The 21,955-nt window shown below is 41.0% G+C and overlaps 1 protein-coding gene across 1 annotated transcript in view; it reads left to right on the top strand.

Annotated features, from left to right (window-relative positions):
• The first annotated feature begins 3,705 nt into the window (after nucleotides 1-3,705).
• Nucleotides 3,706-21,955, top strand: part of CLCN1 (chloride voltage-gated channel 1) — a 57,970-nt gene continuing 39,720 nt past the window's right edge. Inside the window, exon 1 of the mRNA XM_017814684.1 lies at nucleotides 3,706-3,890. Within this exon, the coding sequence (XP_017670173.1) occupies nucleotides 3,840-3,890 (51 nt within the window). The 5' untranslated portion in view covers nucleotides 3,706-3,839. The remainder of the gene's footprint in view (nucleotides 3,891-21,955) is intronic.

Below are 21,955 nucleotides of genomic sequence, written 5' to 3'. Positions count from 1 at the left end.
TGAAGGAGTACATTGGTTTTGTTAATACTACTGAATTCTGATACAGGAAATCTAGTAGTAATATTAGCACTGGAATTACCAACATCTACTTGTGGAGAAAGTGTTTCTAGTAGTCCAGAAGTCGTAGTAAACAAGATGTTTGTATTTTCACAGAAGTAAGTTTTGAGCTACTAGTATAGTATAAGGAATTAGTTTTAATAGTTGGGATAGCTGACAAATGTTAACAGCTTCACATTTTGTCTTGAAACCTAAAGAATAAGGTCAAAGATTTTGTTTTATGGGATGGGGAGTGAAAACAGTGAATCCAATGATGACAAAGTATTTTAAAAATCTTAAATTGTATGAAAATATTTATTAATTATTTATAAATTGTACATTTATTTAAAATTCAATATAATCAATGAAATTGTAATTCTAAACTGATTTTGTTTCCATATTTACCATTATTAAAAGTAATAGGTACTCAAAGGATCCGACTTTATAAAAATAGTCATTGGTCCCCTTAAAAATTAGGATGTACAGAATGGTACTGAAAGAGGGCATGCTTTCCAAAACATGAAAAGATTTGAGTAACATCTTATAAATGAAATTTATGCAAAGCTGAGACTCCTAACATACACAGTACCTGTGTTGTGCAAAGTGTTCTTACCCTTCAGGGTATGAGAATTCTTCACTACATCACAACACTAAATTATTAAGCTAGGAGAAGGAAATGCAAGAAAAGAAGATACTGTTATGTAATAGATGATGTCATCAGCATATGCATACAGAAAACAGTTTCTTTAAAAGGAAGGGAATGAAACAAGGATCTCCAGAGAAGTTACAACCAATCACTGTCACAGGATCAGCAGCCTTGGTGAGTCTGTTTAACTGAGAGTGAGCTATGTCCTACTCAGTGCAATTTGACCTGGTGTTGCTGCTTTTGCCAGTCCTACACACAGAATTCTCTCTTGTGAAGGTTTTCTTTTGTTTCCATTGATCTGCATTTGGTACCTTGGTTTATGGTAAGTATTATGTATAACTTGGTCTTTAGTCTGTGTTTTTGCATAAACTGTTCCACCTGCATGCACAAAGTCTTAAGATGACATCTGTGTAATTCATTACCTCTTTGAAAGAGCTCACAGTTGGACTAATTTCTCTAACTTAGAAATATAACTGTAATTGCTATGGTTCAGGCCATTTTTTTTTTATTTTAATTTTCTTTGTCACTCCTAAGGGTTTTGATTTGCAACTGCAAAATAAAGATGAACAGTTAGACCTCCCATAGAAATCATGTTTTGACAAAGGTAAGCATCATGCTGTATTAAGAAAATACTTAGATTTGAATTTGTTATGCTCAGTTTGTAAAGAAAAAACACAAACTAGCTAGCTGTTAGTCACTTGTAAAGTGACTTAGGGTGAGAAGAAAAGGTTGCACTGAGCACAGGCTTAAATTTTCTAAATCAATTTACACAGAAAAAGCAGTTAAGGAATGTTACAAACTGCCACTGCCTCTTGCATCTCTGGCTTGGGTATTCCTCCTGCCCAGCCCAGAAACCCTGGGCTTCATGCCCCAGCAGGTGCATTCAGGACATGTCCTGGTCCCATCCAGGACTAGAGGCTGGAGCATACACTTGTGCACTCCTGTTGCTAAGACCACAGGCCTGGGCTGCCTACAGCCCTCGTCTGACCCAGTTAGTAGTGCCAGGTCTCCTCACGCAGGTCTGACCTGTAGCTAACACTCTGGGCACCCCTTGAGATGATCCAGAGAGCTATGGCCGCTCCAGCTGCTGATGCTGAGACCCCACTTGCTTCAGGTCCTGTCCCCAGAACCCCAGCACCCCTGGTCTGACTGCAGTTGCTGACCCCTAATTCACTCATGCCAGTCTTGCCAGCTGCTGGCATCTCAAACTTACAGCATCATATGCATGGGATAATGAGATTTCATGGAAAGATAATGAAGGCGGCATTTGATAAGAAGATAGGACAGACATTGACCAGCTTTGGTTTTCACGAAACCTGTCCCTTTCCATCTGTTCCCCTTTTTGTTCCTCCCCAAGCCTTTTCCTTATCAAGTTTTGCACAGTCCCGCAGACTTAGTTCAAATCCTTATGTTCCTCTTGTTTCCCTCTTCATAATAGTTAAAAAGTCCGGGCTGGACCTGTCCAAAGCTGTGGCTGTAGTTTTCTTAATGGCCTGTCAAATAGTGACTAGATATTTGGTCTTTTGCATGATTTCTGTCCTCTCTCTGTCTCTGAGTTCTGGGTCTCTGTGGTGTTAGTTGTGGCTTCCCAACTTTTGCACTGAAAAAGTCCTTGACTGAATAACCTTAAAGGAGATGCTTTCACCTTTCACATAACCTTACATAACCCATCTTTATTTAGTGGGAACAGCAGCTTAGGAAGTCATGACGTTGCTCTAAGTAACTGCTTTGCCTAGATATAGAATTTATCATTTTCCCTGAATGAAAAGCTTTACAGATAGCAGATAAAAAAAATGAGCAGTTGTCTGTGAAAAGATCTGTGGCCTATATTATCTGCTTCATTCCCCACAGACTTCTGTGCTTGCTGCTGCCTCAGGGTACAGCAGACAGTAGCACTGACTCAGCTGAGGATGTAGCTGTTGCTACAGCTGCTCAGTGCTGTTTTTCAAGGCAGAAGCACACAGCAGCACCCTGATTTTGTGCTTTATATACTGTTAGTTCCTTCTTGCTTTTCTTGTGGCAAAGGCCCAAAACACACAGCAGGGCAGGAGACAGGACCTCCCTACTTTGCAACCCTGCAGATGTCCCAGGATCCTCAAGAGCCCACAAACCCTTCCTGACTGTGCTGTTGAGCAACTTTGACTGGATTTAGGTATAACAAAATTTGGTTAAGCATAGTTTTTTCTGTTGTCTTCTATATTCCCATGTCATTTCTAGTCAGAGATTAAGAAAAAACCCCACCAACTTTAACACAAGAATAAAAACATGTCTTTACGTGAGGATGCCCGAGCACTGGAGGACATTGCACAGAGAGTTGCGGAGTCTCCATCCTTAGAGATACTCAAAAGCTGTCTGGACATGGCTCTGAGCAACTGGCTCCAGGGGTGCTGGTTGAGCAGGGAGGTTTGGCCTGATGACTTCCAGAGCTCCCTTCCAGCATCAGCCATTCTGTGATTCTGGATAAAAAAGACACTGAGTGTTGTTTATGCCCATGGATGAAGGTACTAAGACTGTGAGGAAGGCTGCTTATTCATGACGAGGTAACGAGCAATAATGGATGTGCTTTAAGAAAAATTACGTTAAATGTGAAGACAGCTTGTAATTTATATAAAGAATATTCTTCCACAGCCAGCTAGGAATACTTGCCCTCTCAGATGCTGACACTTCACAAAGTTGTCCCTGAAACAAGTTGTAGGAATAATCCTGCTTAAGTTGCAGGATGGTTCTCTTGTCTCTAATTTTGGTGATTTTTCTTTTCCACCCTTTTCATCCCTAGTCTCTCTCTGCTGTCAGCACCTATTCTTTCTATGGTCCCCCACCCTTTCCAAATGCAGTGAAGAATGACATTGCCCGAGAGAGGGAAATGTTACCTCCTGTTAATTTACTGAGCTGTCCCATTGCCAGGTCAGCAGAGAGAGATTAAGGCAGGGAAGCGGCTGCTGTGTCCAAGCAGACTGAACAGGAGGGGGCAGGGAGTTTCTGGTTACACTCTCCCTCTCTGTCTTTCCCTCACCAGTAACCTTCTCTCTCAGGGTGCTCTGTGGGATTTTAGCTGAAGCCTTGTGCCTGTTTCACTCCATGATTCTGCTGTGGGCGGCAGATAGGAAGACATTGTCCTGAACAAACCCTAATCCCACAGGACACGGTTGCTGGGGATATGACTGGGGATACCTCTCCAACAAAAGCGTTCAGATACCAACAAACGCTGGTGAGTACAATACCTGCAGCAGGACAGAATGTTTCCTACATGATAGCTGGCTTCCGTTCTCTGCTTAAGGGGCTCAATGCTTTCTTTGCCTACAAATATCCTTCCCTGTTTGCATTAGACAGACTCTGTGAGAGATCTACCTGAGCACTTGTTCCAGTAGTGGCTTCCTCCAAGAGAGAACGAGGCCATATTTTCCTTTGCTCAGTATGAAAATGAGAGTTGATCCTAATCCACGTGGATGAAAAATTTACATCACCAGACAAGGAAAAAGGTGCTGGAGTGACTCAGGGCTGTAGCAATGCCTACTCTGCAGAGATGCATAGAAATTCAACTGCTGGTTGTGAATGGGTTTCCTTTTTCCAGACAACCACAGATAAGACACTGAAACCTTTCCCTGCCCTTCCTTGCAGCTCCCAGAAGATGTGGTTAGGATTCTGCCATAGTGGCTGTTAACAGGTGCTGTGAGAGCATGGAACATGTTGTTCTAGGACATCTTTTGGGCATATCCAACTGGCGTCAGGCACTGCTTTGCTTTATAGGTCTTTGGATATGAACTGTTGCACCAATTTCTGCTTTAAATACTTTAAAGAGTTACCACCAACTAGGAGAACTAAGATTCATTGCATCTCGTAAGTCCTCACACTTTTCTGGGCAAGTGGAGGTAGCAGCCTGTACTGTGTCTAAAAAGCCACTTTGGTCACTGAGGTGAGAAGTAGCATCATACATTCTAGATTGCCTGTGGAGCACCACGAAGGGAATCCCAGCCTCTAAAAATGAATAGTGACCTGAGCATGCAAAGTTTTGGTAGCAGTGTTTAGAGACAAATAAGATTGTGTTGAGGCTGAGGAAAGTATGAAATCTCATCTTCTTTAAGCTACTGAAAAGAAAGATGGAGACTTTACCTGTTGCTCTGTGGTATCTCTTGGGCACATCCAAGTAAGGCCTTGTACTGCTTTTGTTTATAGATATTTGAATTAAGGTTGTTGCTACACTTTCTGGTTTCTGTTTCTAGAACATCTGATTTACTAAGGAGAAGGTATGATTGTCTTTGGGAGCAGAAAGCTGAGCTGAAGAACGGGAGAGTAGCTTTCAGTTCAAAATTCTCTGCTGCTGAACACCGCTCTTGTGTAGAACATAGTGCCTTACAGATAAATGAAGAACTGTATGATCTTTGTGACCATATAGCCCTTTATGACTGAAATATTGATTTAAAATTCAGAGTTATGTAATGAATGTAAATTTCTGAGTGCTCCAAATAGGCATATCACAAGCACATGCCCTCAGCTCAATAATGTTTTACTAAGAGCCTTATTTATCGCATATAAAGTATTAATGTTGCTGAAGGATACAATCATTACAGTGGAAAGGCTGGATTATGATATATTTCATCTCTGGCTGCCTGACTTTGTTGTCCAATAAAAAAAAAATCATCCTCACTGTTCAGAGTGAGTGGTACCAACACTGGGGCATCGAGACTGAGCCTAATATAGAACGTAATGGGACTGCAGTGACCTGTTTGCATAGTAAACAAACTTGTAATGATTGCATAAGACACTGAACTGTAAGGAAATAATAAAAACCTGAACAAAAGCAGTGGTAAAGAAGAGAGCATGGGACAGCAAAAGATGCAGAAATAGCAAGTATGCTATTTGGATAAAATGGCTGTATTTCTTCTGCAAATGTAACAAACTCATGAATATCTATAGTTTTCAGTTTTAGGTTCTTTACGGTAGAACTAGACCAGTCAGAGTATTTAGACTAATGAGAGTCTTCTTGAATGTGGGAAGACACAACTAGTACTAGATTTCTTGAGTTCAAAGATCGTGGTCTGTATTATGTGAGTGAAGGCAAGTCTTTGACAAAATATTTGTATATTACTGAATAGCTATTGGGGAGAGAAAGAAAGAAAATGTCTTACATGATCTTAATTTATTTATAAATTCATCCCAAATATTTGCCATTGAGAGTTCTTTTAGGCTTCTGGACAGGTCAGGATAGTGTAATAAATGGTAGCCATTTGATTCCTGAGGTATCTGCATAGGTAAACCCAAAAGGATCAGTTCTTTATTGAATTCAAGTCCCAGATAAGCTTTGTGATAAGGAGGCAGCCATGCTACAACCTGTTTCATAAGAGTTGACTGTAAAGTTGGGAATTCTTTGAGAATGACCATCTATATTCAAGTCTTCAGGAATCATAGGCAGAGTAGCAGCTAATTACTGAGAGCAGCTAGTTGCTGGATATAATCCAAGCATTAGTGTTAAGTAGGTGCTGAATCTCAGTGAAGAATAAATTATTTCTCAAAACAAGAAAAATGAATAACATTTAAAGGATTAAGTAGCAAGTGAAAAAGGGATCGTAATTCTGGATGTAGTTGCCTTAAGTGGATATCAGACACTTTCAGGATTTGAGTATCTTAGCAATTTTACACCTTAAATGCTATCTTTAGGAGCAGGCTCCTCTCAAGTGTCATCATTACCTCTCTTCACTCCGTATTCTCAGTCATGTTAGTTCTTTCTTGTTTAGTGAGTGAACAATAGCAGAGAGCACTTCTGAACTAATGCAGCATACATTAATTTTAAGACATCAGACATAAAGCAATCGCTGCTCTTTGGGCATGCTGATCAGTAGTAAAAGAGAGAAAGTGGGTTGTTGCCTGACTTCAAAGACTGTAGGAATGATTTCTATTTTCCTCTGATTTAGAAAATGTATTACAGTGTCACAATCCATAACCTAAGTTACTCGTGAAGTAACTTATACTTTGGGATGAGGAGATATGGTAGAGTGAGTAGTTGCTGGTCAGCCGTCAAGGTCACAAATGGTCTACATGAGAGTGCTGATGAGTCATCTGACCATTTCTTGTCCTTAGATCCCTTCTATGATTGAAGTATCTCTGCTTATTTATATAATATGGCCACTTTATTAATTTTTTCCACTCCTGACTTTTTTTTCCCCATTCCTCTCCAATAATCTATTTTAGCCATTTCTTTCCCAGGTATTCATTGCCTCTTTGTCACTTACTCTTTTACCATTCTCTTGTTATCGTCATATATTTTTTCCTCACTTGTCTTCTGCTGCGTCTCCTCAATCTGTTTCTCTGCCGTTCCTGCTCTCAATATCTATGAAGCCAAGTGTTAGGTTTCACAGCTGTGTTTTTCTCTGTGCCTTCCTCACATCCCTGCCATTGGATTCTGTTCTAAAAATATCCCATGTGACCCTTTCCCTGTGCTGTCCCAAGGCAGAGGGGGGATTCTCCACAGCTCCTCTCTCCTCTTTTTCTTTTTGAAGATGTTGTCAATCATACAGAAAGTAATATTAGAAGGCAGAAGAGACCTGGAGAACTGAGGTCATGAGAAAGATCATTTGTGCAGATTTCTATTGCCCGTTCTAAAGCTGAAGAGGACAAAAGATGCAGATGAATACGGGGCCAAGCTGTACATGGCAAGATGTAGGCTGCTGACTGTGACAGTAGAAAAGAAAAATAGGAATTTTTAACTCAGTCCATCACTGCATGGGAGAGATGTGCAGAGCTGCCCTACCTAGGAATTTTTTTGATATATTTTGCTGTGACCATGAGCTCTGCTGTGAGACCTAGCATATTCCTGAGGAAATTCTCTCACTTCCAGTTTGTATTGCTAGCAGGTCTGGTCTCCATAGTTCTATCAATAATTGAAGTTTGCCTGCCATTATTTTGTTTTTGTTTCTATCAAAGCAAAAAAACCAGAGTCGTAGTAAGATCTAGATGGGAAGGGAACTCTGGCAGTATCCTGTCCAACCTCCTTGGTCATGAATTTTCCTTGTTTCAAGTCATGGCTGTTGCCTCTTGCATTTTCTTTGTGCCTCTCTGAGAAGAGCCTGGCTCTGTGTTGTCTATACCTTCCTTCTGGGTAATGGCAGACAGCAAACAGATCCCCCTCAGCCTCTTCTCTGGGGTGAATAAACCCAGCTCCTTCAACCTGTCCAGAAAACAATCCAGGCAAGACTTCCCAAGGTGACACCCACAGATGCACACTAGTGCTGTATATTCCTGACCTAAATGCTTTTTCCCATAGAGAAAGTTTGGTCAGTAGCACATGCAGCAGATATGGTACTAAAGACTTTTCCTGCCGCTCATCATTGCCTTCCCTGGCTGTTGCCCACGTTGTCCTTGTACTGAACTGCAGGAGCAGTTACAACCCCACAGGAGCAGCTTCCCTGCAAACACTGTGCCCTGGATAGCACCATCGTGGCAGGGGGTGCAAGGGGCCTTTTCTGCCACTTGCAGAAAGATATTTTTTCACACATTTCCAGCATCAGTCAGGTATTTGGTTCTTTTGGGAAGGTGTACAGAATTATACTTTTTAAAATGTTATTTCCAAACCACCTGAAGTGTCCAGGTACAAAGTGGAACTCTCACACCAGGAGCTCTCTCACCAGAGCTAGTGGGATAGCAGTGGTGTTGTCCCTCAGCACTGCAGTTGTCTGTTCCTGAGAAAGCTGTCACAATTATAGCACAGTAGCAGTAAGAATATACTTCAGTGATTTTGTCCAGCTACATATCCCTTATTTATAATGCTACAAAATTTAAGCTTTTCCATGAATGGTACAGACCTCCTGCCCAAACAAATAAATCCCAGGGGCTGGTAGCATGCTGATCAATTTAAACCTTGCTGTTGATCTTGTGCTGTAAAAAGTAAGAAAACTTTCTTGTGTATAAATGGCACATGGGGGCATCCCACATTTGTTTGAAACTTAATAGGGTAGCTACATGCTATAAGCTTTAATATATGGACAAAGAAAGTACATAATTGTTTTGACAGCTGATATATGCTAATTTGGCAATGTAGCAGATTAAATTATTTCAGGCAAGTTTGTGGCCGGGGGGATATATATGGAAAGACCATGTACTAGAATTCCTGACATTAAAAGAAGTTAGACCTGTTGCTAGTATAGTTCTCAACAATGGCAGTAGAGGGGCAAGTGGAATACAGAAATTGCTGCCCAAGCTGTACAGCAGGTGGCATACAAAGTATGGTAAATGAGAAATAATTCATCAATACTGAAATGTACAGCAAATAAAAATCCCCAAGGTAAACGCGACTACTGTTGTGAATCTCCAGAAAATCACAGCAAAAAACATGGGCATGCTGGAGAGAAGCTGGTGGTAAACAGTACTTAAAAATAAGTTATTTTTTCAATGTTTGCTTTAGCAAAGCAGCAGTAAGTTGCTGTTTTCAGTTTTGATGGAACAGCTTCCACATACCTGCATAATAAATGATAACTGTTAACTCATTAACACAGAGGGAGAACAAACATAGGTTAATAATGTTGGAGAGCACCTCATCAGACAGAATCTGCTTATTTAGTGTTTACATTTACTAAGTGACACAGGACTTCTTGGGGAACCAGATTATATTGTGGGTTCTTTGCATCAGAAAGCATGTTATGTTTTTGTATTCTTCACACTGAACGTAGGACTAACAAAGAGATCCTCCGTGAGTTGTGACTGCAACAGACACTTTAGTCTTTTGACATTGATAAGGATATAGGGAGGGTTAAAGGATTTGCTCACTTTGTTAAAACTCAGCCATGTACCTGTACGACAAATTCCTGCCTCCTGGTGAAGAAATTGATTCTTATGTGTCCATAAAGGAACCAAGTGGATGTTGGGAGTCACAGTCATCCATTTCCATAACGTATTTATAAAAGGCCATGGATCAGGAATGTTTGCTTATCAACTATCAGCATTGAGAGTGGATTCTAAGAGTACATAAAAGTACAAAGCACCTTCACTGTATCTATTGCATTGATAATACAAGTGTGAGTGGCACCTACACATTTTCTAAGAAAGCCATTATCTGTAGGTCTAAAAACTCTGACAAATTACATGTGGTATGTTGTTTTCTGATTTGGTGATGTGAAGAAACGCAGTGTTTAAGTACATAATCTTGTGCACCCATAGGTTTGTTTCAGATTAAAGTTAGTCCAATTAGTTTTAACTGTGTATAGTCTAGCATACACATTCTTTGATACGGTGTAAACTGCTATTGTGACTGTGGATGTCTATAACCTGAGACCTGGAGTTATCCAAATCTCCACTGGGACACTGAAGAACAGAATTTGCCTGAAGACCCCTCACAGAAGATTACAAAATATTTTACTATCAGAAAGAATTTACTGCTTTTAACAGCTACAGAAAAATATTTACCCAGTATTGAGAATGTACTCAGCCTGGGTACAGATCACAGTCCTCCAAACAGATTTCAGAATTAGATGAGGCTTTCTTCAGACAACTGGAAGAGCCTCATGTTTACAAGCAACGCAGGAGGTTTCCGAAGTGCATTGACAAGTTCTTAACACTGATAGTCAAGGCGACAGCAAGAGGAGGTGCTCTGCTGGACCCGATATTTACAAAGGAGAAAGGAGTGGTCAGGGGTGTGAAGGCCTAGGACAGCCTCAAGATCTGAGAAGAGAGAAGGGCTAAAAACAAGATCTCAATCCTTGAGTTCAGGAGAGAAGTCTTTAGCTCTTCAGGGATCTGCTTGGGTGAACCCCATGCGATATGGCCCAGAAGAGAAGAGGGCTCCAAGAGAGCTGGTTGGTGTACAGGAATCATCTCCTCCAAGCTCAGAAATGATCCATCCTGCTGAGCAGGAAATCAAGCAAAGGCAGCAGGAAGCCTGCATGAATTAGCAAGGAGCTCCTGACTAAACTCAGACAGAAGAAGGTGCAAGCAGAATCATGTGACCTGGGAGGAATCTAGAAACACCAGCCCAGTGTGTGAGGATGAAGTTAAGAAAACCAAAGCTCATCTGGAATTTAATCTGGTGAGGGACATGAAGGGCAACAAGAATGCTTCTACAGGTATATCAACAGCAAAATGGTCAGGGGACCAGATGACAAAGAGCAAGGACTCTCATTGGAAGAGGTTGAGGTCAGGGAGCGTTTAAACAAACTGGACATGCACACATCCATGGAACCTAATGGGATGCACCCACAAGTATGAGGGAGTTGGTGAATCTCATTGCAAGGCCACTCTCACTTATCTTTCAAAGATCATAGGGATTCACAGTGGTTACTGAGGACAGGAATAAAACAAATGTCACTCATCTTTAAAAAGGACAAGAAGTCCATCAAACTACAGGCTGGCCCACTTCACCTCAATCCCCAGAAAGGTGATAGAGCAACTCATCTTGGGAACCATTTCCAGGCACATGAAGGACAGGAAGATGACTGGGAGTAGCCAGCACGGATTTGTGAAGGGAAAATCACTCTTAACCAACATATAGCCTTCAGTGATCAGATGACAGCTTGGTGGATGAAGGGAAAACAGTGGACTAGTTTATCTTGACTTTAGCAATGCGTTTGACTCTGTCTCCCACAACATCCTCAGGAAGAAAATTAAGGCTAGACAAGTGGACCTCGAAGTGGATTTAAAACTGGCTGAACTGTAGGGCTCTAAAGGTTGTGAACAATAGCACAAAGGCCAGCTAGAGGCCACTCATTAGCACTGTACCCCAAGGGTCAATACTGGATCCAGTACCGTTTAACCTCTTCATTAATTACCTAAAAAATGGAACTAAGTAAACTTTCAGCAGATTGCAGATAATACAAAACTGGGATGAGCAGTTGATATGCTGGAAGTTTGCATTACCATTCAGAGGGACCTTGTCAGGGTGGAGGAATGGGCAGAGAAGAATCTCATGAAGTTCAGCAAAGGGAAGTGTAGAGTCCTGCACCAATCCATGCTGGGGGCTGACTGACTGGAAAGCAGCTTGGCCTGGGGGTCCTGGTGGACACCAAGTTAAACATGAGCCAGCAGTGTGTCCTTGCTGCAAAGGAGGCCAATGGTATCCTGGGCTGCATTAGGGTGAGCGTTGCTGGTGGGCTGTGGGAGGTGATCCTGTCCTTACACTTAGCTGTGATGAGGCCATACCTGGAGTCCTGTGTCCAGTTCTGAGCTCCCCAGTTCAAAAAACATATAGAGCTACTGGAAAGAGTTCTGCAAAAGGCCACAAAGATGATGAAGAGACTGGAGCATCTCACATCTGAGGAAAGGCTGAAAGAGCTGGAATTGTTCAGCCAGAAGAGAAATCTCAGGTGAGGTCTTGTCATCTGATGGAAGACTGAACGTGGTGAAGCCAGACTCTTCTCATTGGTGCCCAGTGACAGGACAAGATGGAAATAGCACAAACTGAAATAGGAATTTTTGTCTGAACATAAAGAAAGAGGATTTGAATGACTGAGTACTAGCACAGGTTACCTGGAGAGGTTGTAGAGTTTACATCCTTGGAGACATTCAAAAGCTGTCTGGACATAGCCTGGGGCAGCCTGCTTCTGTTGACACTGCTTGAGCATGGTATTGGACAAGACAGCACGCATCCCATCCAAAGCTCAAATATTCTGTGATTCTGTAATTAACTAAAGTACTCAGAGGAACAGCAGTGCAAGTTAGCTACTGGTCTACAAGATTATTGTCTTCTAAATATGATACAGAATGTATTTTTAATTCTTCATCTGTAATGAACTCTCTTATCTACCCTTATTGTTAAGTGATTCACACAAACCTGTCATTTACTTCTATTATGGAGAAGCAAATTAAAACTCTTTGCCTGCATCTAAATTCCAAGAAATTCTGACTTCAGTAGAAAAAGATGAATATTTTTTGATCAACTTTTTGTTGTTGTTCTTCTGAACTGACCCTTCTGAACAACTGACCCTACCTCCTGAGATACAGCAAAACAAATCTTCTCAGTTCACTTTCTTCATATCACTCATTATTTTATTCATGTCCAGATCTCCTTGCCCTTTTCAGCCTGGGAGGTTCAAGTCTACTTAACTCTTCCTCATACAGCAGCTATTCTATAATTTTGACCATCCTCTGAAACTTCTTCCAGTTCTATTATATTCTTTTTTAAACTGGGGGAAACAGAAAGGCAAACATTACTCAGATGTAGTTGCACATTGCATTTAGTTCAGTCTTATTTTCCTACTTCTTAACCTGTAATTCTAAATAAATGCTGAGAGAATCATTATCATGACCATTCTGTGTAACCCCAAGACCTTGTTCCTAAATAGTAAAAGCTTAAATAGCAACAGTTGGAGGATTCTGGTGTATGCAAAGCTAGAATGTCTGTTCCTCCTCAGAGTAATCACTTTAGATTTATTTTGACTTCTGTGATTTTATTGCTCAATCATCCCGTTAAAGTCTTTGTACAATTCTTCAGCCATTTTTACTCTTCTGAATTCCTCAACAACACTGTTAGCCCTTATCCAGACCAGAGAGGTAGTTGATATTAATGCTGCTTGGCATCAAGTTTATTATCAGAGATAGAGGACATGGCAGTGAGGGTAGGCTGCTTTTAGTTCCATTTTCATATAGAAATAGGGCATGTTGGAAACCTCATTTCCATTAGTTTGAAGTCCATAATGCTTCAGGCTCATAGGGCAAAAGAGCTGCAGGATCACCTAAGCTTTTCCAAGTAATGGCAAATGCAGCATTAAATTTATCACAGCTGTGCCACAGAGTAGTGACAGAAGAAACAGCCAGAGTGGGGTAGGAACTTTATTCCAGAGGTACATAGAAATCTTTCTCTTGGGAAGATGAAGCAAAAGCTAAGCAAAGTTCTCTTCCCTAAACGTATGTTTTAGTGCTGCACATGAGCATGTACTTTGTAGTTGACACGATATATTGACAGCCACATGAATAGCCTGGTACTTACATGCTGCTCCTCTAACCTGTAGTGAACTCACTCAGAGCACAACTGAGTAGTTAACTGCATGAGGATATGAATATTTTTTTGTCAGTTTACCTTTCACAATGCTCAGAGCAGAAATATCAAAGCTAGTGCAAGGAAAGGAATGTGACTGTCCTTTCTTTATGCTGCTCACAGTGTTGGGACAGCTGTGAAGGTTCGGGCCACACTGAAAAATCTTGAATTACTGTGTGTTCTCTCTTCTTTAACTGAGCTATATTTCAAAAGCAGTCTCAACTACTCTTATGCCATGACTGCAGAAAAGTTCTCTTTTTTTTCTTTAGCTGCCTTATACCAAAAGATAAAAGACCAGACTCGACACTTTGTCTGGAGATGTGGAACAAGGGAGACTAAGAAGGTCAAGGTCTGATATATTACTAGCTTTTGATTAGGCCAATGTACAGTGTGACAGGCAGCCTTTTCTGCGCATAGCTTGGGTAGAGTGTCTTGTTCCATCCTGGCTTGTAGCCCCTCACCACAAGGGCCCAGAAATAGGCAGAATATCTGCAAGAAGTAGTCCTTCCCCATGGTACCTTTCACTCCCCATTCAGCTACAGCCCTGAGCTGCCCTGTGTCATCCTTATTCTCTACTTTTACTGTTCCTTCGCTGTGGGAAACTGCTTGAATGCTACGTAGCAAACAGTGTAATGTTAGATATTCCAACATACCCTTTCTAAATCATTCCGCAAAGATTTTTCACTCTTTCAGAACCTCTAGTGGTTTCCACTTCCAACACAACCCCTTTTTGTATGTGTGGGGTTTTACCTCCTTTTTCCCACTTTCCCAGAGCAGTGTGCTTGGGTTTGTAGTAAAGGGATGTTGTCTAAAGAGAATGAACAATCATCAGCTGATGGCATTTTGCTACTGAATGTGGAGAACTGACATAGCTGATTCCATAACAGTGTATCAGCTGACTCTTTATGCTTCCCAGGGCGAAGCAGATATATATTGTAATATAATATATTATATTACAATATAATATAATGTGATATGATCTGATGTCAAGTATCTGTGAAAAGGGATAGACTTATTTTCTTCCCTCTGTTTTTGGATTTGTTTTCCTATTGCCCCTGTCCTGATTAGTCTAATGTCCATGACTGTAATGTTAAATTAGCTCAGGCCATTGATTGAAGAGAAATCCAAACCATCAAGACAACTGGTTTTCCATCAACTCATCTTGGTCACCTCTCAGTCACATGATTGTTCAAAACCTATGAAAGGATGAGAAAATTGTTTGTTAATGCAGCTTCTTGCTACAGACTGTTGTGAAGAGTGACCTTGTACAGGAGGGACAGACCAGCTGCAGGAATCAGTCTGGAGAAGCAGGTGTACCTGCTTTGTTTCCTGTTTTGGTACTTCATTTGCATTGAACCATATTTGCTTTCTATGTCTAATTTGTTTGTTCACAGACTCTGATCTGCCCTGCACCTGAGGATACAGAATTATTGTAACTTTGCTATCCTTCATAGAAACAGCCTGAAGAAAAAAATGCTTTTGCATGCGTGATTCTCTCCTAAATCTTCAGTCCAAAGTGTGCTGATAACCTTCTAAATATTCAGATTCTTAAAATTAGTTCTGCTCTCTGCCAGAATGCAGGTGATATGCTTCCTAGAACCCTCTTTTTCTTCAGGGTGTAGAGGAAATGTATGATATGATCTGTTTCCCAGAGGAGCTGCAGCAATGACAAGAAAAAAACCAACATGTCAGGACAATCAAACTTCCAAATCCTACACCTTATTCTACTTCTGCCAACATTCACTGTAAAATGATGGATCACAAGGCAAATACCCATCCAGTTCCAAAACCTCTTGACACAACTGCATGTTTGCCATATCCTTCTGCTGGCAGCTATCACTATGTGTAGGTATGGCAAGATGATCAGGTACATGCCATTTTCCAAAGCCTTTGGACCTGTCTTTCCATAGGTCCTATAATGTCCATTTTAAAATGACCATCAGGCCAGCAAGAGGTGACAACAGCCCTTATGGAGAGTGGATGGTCATCTGGGAAGGACAACAGTTAGGTGCCAGAGGCTGTCCATGAGATGTTCTTGTGCAAGATGCAGGTTCTGTCTAGTCAGGAGCAGCTCAGACTGATTCGTTCCACATAGATATAGGTGAAAGAAGCATTATTATCTGGTTGGAGAGTGTACCAGGAGTCCTTTAGGGAGTGCTGACCTCCTGCTTTCTTGATGATATCTGCCTCTTGTTTCCAGTGCAGTTCTGTCACCAGGGCAGAATAAAAATTCACAGCTGGCTCCAAACACTCCTGTGGACTGAGGACTGCTGAAGAAGGCGTCTCGATAAAAATGACATTGCAGACCTGGTATCAGAACACGGATATTAAAGACATTAAACCACTTCTAAGCAGATCTGAATGTGCAGCAGCTGATTTAGTGCAATGATCATGTTCCTCAGTGTACAAGACTATAGGTCAGGACAGGACAGGATTGTAACGATGAGTGTGGCAAAACTCAGTATGAAATTGTATAGACAGACATGCCTGTTTATACTACCACAAAGTATACTTAGATTGGTGAAGATCTCCTGCAGGAAGGCAGTGGGGAACCCTCCTGCCCAAAGCCAAGAGAATACCACGTACCTACAGAGATTTTACCCCCATCCCATGGGGTTTAATGACGGCATTTTGAGCAGTTTCATTTGGAGGGAGAGAGAATGGGAGGAACCTGGCGACCGGCACTGGTGATGCCACTGGTACCAGCAGTGCTGTATACCAGCCAGTTCTGTAGCCAGAGCTGTGGTGCTCAATGGTACAGGGAAGCACCATAGCAACACCCTCTGGATCGCCTTCTCTCGTTGAGCACTGATAAAGATGAGGTTGTAATTGGCCATGGCAAGGGTCAGCTGCGTCTTCTTCCCAGAGCAATGAGTCTTCAGCAGGTGGCACAGTTTATGCCTCAGCACAATGTGTCTGAGGAGCCTGCAGACTTGCGTGAGCCCATGGTCCTTGTGGTGCACAAAACCTGTGGTCTGAGATATTTGTCCTCCTCCTGCAAAGTAAAGGTCCCCAGGCCAGTCAGTGCACCTGTCAGAGAGTAGCAACACTCTCCCTGATGCAAGAACAACCAGCAGAGGGAACGGGATTTGAAAAATTTCACAAGGACCATCTCTGCTTTTTTTTGGTTTACTGACTTATCCATATCAAAATATTCTATAGACATAACGCTATTTGTGGAATAGAATGGGCAAAAATTGATATACACCCCAGACCAAGGGCAGTGTTTGAACAAGATACAAGAACACTCTTAGGGATTCTTGCTGACTCTGAACACCTAATAATGCACGAGCAGGACTGTGAGCAATGCTTCTACACAAAAAAACATGGCATCCAAAAATCTGTAATTTCGCATAAACAGTCTGAGTTTAGCAGCTCCTAGAACTAATTTCTGTTCTCAGCTTGAATGAAAGTTAGCATTGTGTCCACTGTTGATCCTCTGCATCTTCTTCTGTGTTGGCTCATTATCTCTCCACCATTCCTGATTTTGGTCAACAGCTTTTTATGTTGATCTACGTCCACTTCCTGGACTCCTGTTCCAGCTTTATTTATAATAAATAAAAATATTTTATATTTTTAGATGGCATGGACATTAAATGCCAGTTCTGGGACATAATGCCATTTATGGGCAACTTCTTGCACTTTCTTCTGCTGACTTATCTTGTCATCGACTGGAAATACTAGGTTTCCTCTCTCTTTGACATCTGGAGGTTGTTTCTGCTTCATGGCCCTGGAGTACTTCTTGCACTTTTTCCCTTGTGACAATCAAAATAGGCTCTTGCTGGTAAGTATGCAGCAGCTTTAGTTTAGTAAGTTCCACAGAGAAAAGACTTTCTGCAGCCTTCATGCCAAGAGTGGCCCGGTATTTCAACCTGGATGCACTTGCTTGATGCAGTTCTTCTTCCCTTCCCCCAGCACCTTCCTACAAGTCAAAGCAAGGGACTGATAAAAGAGGGAGAGAGTCCAGTGAATGTCAGCTGACTCTCACTATCATCCCTGTATCAGCAGCCAGTGATAACAGGAAAGGTTATTGCTGCAGGGGAATTGCTTTGCCCTCATTTGTGATGGATTTATTATTCAGGCTGCCAAGAGAAACACTATCTTCCCTCTGTTTACCTTAGTCTTTATCTCATATTACCATCAGGGATTGTTTTATGGGAAACAGGCAAGACCTCAGCGGTGCTGGATGGCTAGGTGCTTTTGTATGGGTATCTGCATTTAGATGGAGGAAGAAGAACAGGAAGCTTAGTCAAAACTGTACAAGATTTACTAGTATAACACAGTAAATAAGGCATATAAAAAATCTTGAATGGTAATGATAATAAATCTGTGCTATAACTTTTATATTGACACCATTTGTCTCAGTTATCTGAGACAGGACAGGATAAACTCGTACAGACAACAACTAGTACTTGGCAACAATGGAATTCTTGTATGTAGTTCACAGCACTTGCTCTAATCATGGTGGAAGTCTGAAATGTAAGCAAGACTCACATGTTACTGAGAAAAGGGTTATGGTTGATTATGTCTCTGCTGCAATCAGAAAAGACAGTCCCTTTCCTCATTTCTAGGTGTGTTCCTGACCACTTCTTTACTAATATTCACGTGGCCGTTCATCACCTGGAATGGAGAGCTGAGCTGGCTGAAAAATTAATTTTTTTCTTGCATCAAGCTTCCTGATCACTAGTTCCAGTACGTAAAAAATTAAGACTGTCCTTTTCAACCAGTCTGCTCCTTAACTCCCCTAAATTATGTAATGTAATCACTCTTTCAGAGATATCTATAGATTATAGGGCTTCAAAGAAATTACTTTTCAAGACTTTGAAAGTTGAACATATATCAAGAAAATTAAATACATTATTTCTTTTCCTGCATATCTCTAATCCTAGCTATGGCCTTCTGGAAATACTCTGTCCATACTTACGCTCTCTTCTTCTTGACCAACCCCAGCTCAAGCACACCACAGGCATGTCCTTGAGACTTTCCTGTTTCAACTCAGTCCAAATAATTTTACTTCATAAGCCAGTCCTCTTCCTAAACCTTTCAGCTTTGACCACACATTTTCCTAGTTGGCCATGGCTTACTTAAGAGGCAGCATTCTTCACTTGAAATTAGCCAAATCCAACTCAAAACCAGGAGCCCTGGCACAGCCTGTGGGAGCCCAGCTCTATGCAGCTAATCACTGCACTTTTTTTCCACCCTCATGATGTCAGTCATGCTGCTGTGTTATAGCACGTTTGACAGACCTAATGTGCAATTATGAATTTTACCTATGCAACAGGCAACCTGTAGAGAGAAGGGGAAGAAAGGCACAAGCTGTAGATTATCTGTGCTGAAATAAAAAGAAATTCACTAGCTTAGAAGCATCCCTAATAAATCTGTATTTCCTAGATGTTCTTGGGTCCTTTCTGCTAAAACTGTCTTCAAGCCAATTACATCAGAGAATGTTTGTCATGCAAAATTATTATCCTAGAAAATAAGAAATCCACTGAATCCACTTCAAACAGTTAAATGTTTGCTAGTTCTCACTGACCTTAGCTGCTTTTGGATGCACAGTCCAGTTATAAAAAGTTTTCTGCTTCTCAGCAGTCCACTATTAGTTTTTTTCTTTAACTTTTTGGCACTTGTATACACACTGTGCCTATTTGATTTGTTCTTGGTTTATTCTAAGACAAGACAATCACTTCTGTACCCCGCCAGTAAGACACCTCTTCATTTGGAAAGTCTTTGAGCATATGCAAAGAAGAAATTATTTAATAGAAGCTACAGGATGCTGTAGGGTAGGGAATCACTGATGGAATTGAGGACTGCAATTTAAGAAGAGGGGCAGCTGTAGGGGAGGAGTCATCCAAGCTGTGGAGGTATGGAAACAATCTCCTAGGCAATAGACTGTAAGCACAAAATTTTAGCAGCTCAGAAGGTCATCAGCTTAATTGCAACCAAGGTCACAGTGGGTGGGGAAGAGTTGTGTATGAGCTATATATTTATTTCTGTGCTTCCTGACTTGCATGCTTGAAGTTTTCTCTGTTTAAAAAAATCAAATTATCTTAATTTTACTCCAGTAAAGGCTGTTCTGTTTTGAGTTTTGAAGCCTGATGGTCTCACCAGGACAGTCAGATCCACTTTAAAGCTCTGAATGAGCTGGGATCCATTTATAAAACCTAATTTTGCTGTCTTCTCTTTCATCTGATTTTCTGTATCTTGCTCTTGTTACTGGGTTTGTTTACGTTCTCTCTGCTTGTTATTTTTGCTGTCAGTTCCAACCTGTGACCACAAGACAATCTCAAGTTAACGAATAATTTACCTTAAGTGCCAGCATCAACATGGATATGGTGCTCTGTGCAGACTGTGACAGTTGGATTGTTGCTGGAACTGAGACATAACTTTAAAGTTCATTTATTTTTTGTCGAGTCATGGTATATCATACTGTCATATCATGTCATACCACAGTGTCATCATGCCCTATCATGATCTATTCAAGTTTCCTTCCAAATTCATCTATTCAAACATGTATTTCAATGGCTCCTTCATGTCCTTGTGTTCCTGTAAGTATTTACCTGCTTTCAATTGTGAGATTTTTTTCCCCATTCTGCCTCTCTCTACTTGAGTTATCAAAAGCTAATGATTCTCAAAATCTGCCCTGTTTCTGTCAATTCTACTCTATTCAGTCTAGTATTAGTCAGTACATGTCCACTTGAATATCATCATATTATCTTGTTATTTCTCCATGATGAAAGCTCTTGAACTTTCTGGTCTTTTTACTTTTTGCTGTGAATTCAACCCTTCTTTTAAGTGTCCTCTGAGAATTCTCTGTCATTGTGTCTCCTGGCTTACTATGTGCCCCTGCACAGCTTAAATTTTTGTCTTTTGCTGCTGTTCAAGCCTCAGTCCATGATCTATATCTTTCTTTAACTTCAAAAGCTGTCCTTTCTTCCAGTCTCCCTCCCTCTTCCTAACCCTTTTCACAGCATTCTTTCTCTGCCAAAGCTCTAATTGGCTCCTGTAGCTCTTTGAAGCCACCATGGGTATTCTTCTAATAAAATGTCCTAGTCAAGCACTTTGTTCTCATTTAGAAGCCATTGCCTTATCTGACACATACTGAAATCTTTTTCCTGCCTTTTCCATCTTTTTCTGCTCTATCTCAAGCTATTGCTTGAGGCAAAATATGCTTGTTGTATCTTCTTCCTGTGCAGCATCTCATTGTCTCATGCCCTTCTGTGCTTTGTCTCTTTTTACCTCTGTGTTTATCTCTTAGACCCTCTGTTGCTGTTAAGTAGTCCTCCTTTTGTTACCTTTCTCCTCTTCCTCCTTTAAAACTCCCTTTTTCACCTTTACAGTTTCTTTTGTCTCATATCTACCTTTTACATTATCTCGTTCACAGCCTGGTAGACCTCTTGGAATGAGCTTTCTAAAGCACAGAATGCTATTTTTTCTTTGTTCTTAAATGACTGTTTTTCTATTCTGCATGCAGGGTTCTGAGTAACAATAACTGCCTCAGAAAATTCAACTTCTGTCAGTCTGGGGTGGTAGAGGGCTTGCACTACCAGCTGCTATAATGTCTGTGTATGAAGTATTGGTGGCAGCTGAAAAACAAACATGATGTTTTGTTCCAGAGGAGGCTGCAGTCTGGTGGTGGGTCATTACATTTGTATACAGTGAGGTCATGAAGTGGTCTAGATCTTTTAGGATGAATCTGCTACACAACAAACCAAAAAAAGCTCTAGCATAAGCAGAAGTCTCAGAAGTTAGAATGATATCTGATAATTGTGTGGGCAGAGCACAGGGAACATAATCTACAGGGAACTGTAGATTAATAGTACTGGGATTTCAGTTGATAAATCTCCATAAGAGAAGTGCAAGTCTTCAATTATCTGTCCCCTCACCCTATCAGAGCTTTCACTATAAAGGCAGTAGAATGGGAAGGCCATTATATACATATATAAGGGAATTATATGTTTATTTTCTGCATCTTGAAAAGCATGCAGGAGAAATAAAGGGAGACCTGAGAGAAAACTGGGAAGAAGAGGAAGAAAAATAGATGGCTGACTGAAGAGACCCATCTTGGGTGAGAGTTATTCCAACTTCTGTTCCTTCCTTTTTCATCACTTAATACCCTAATTTGGACTATAGCTGCAGTTTCATCTGTCACAAAGATGCCCTGCTTGAAGGAGTACACTCAGAAACATACTTTGCAGTCCCACTAGGGCCTGTAATGTGCAAAGAAAAAAAAAAGGTGTATGAGCAAGTTGTATACCTTTCCTCTTGCATGCCATGAGCAGTCCAGAAACTTTTGTGAGCCTTTTCAAGAGGCTTAGGTG

The sequence above is a fragment of the Lepidothrix coronata genome, unplaced genomic scaffold (genome assembly GCF_001604755.1).
Source record: "Lepidothrix coronata isolate B3197 unplaced genomic scaffold, Lepidothrix_coronata-1.0 Scaffold46, whole genome shotgun sequence".
Taxonomy (NCBI): domain Eukaryota; kingdom Metazoa; phylum Chordata; class Aves; order Passeriformes; family Pipridae; genus Lepidothrix; species Lepidothrix coronata.
Note: the sequence above shows the minus strand (reverse complement) of the source record. Positions and strands in the feature narration are given on the sequence as shown.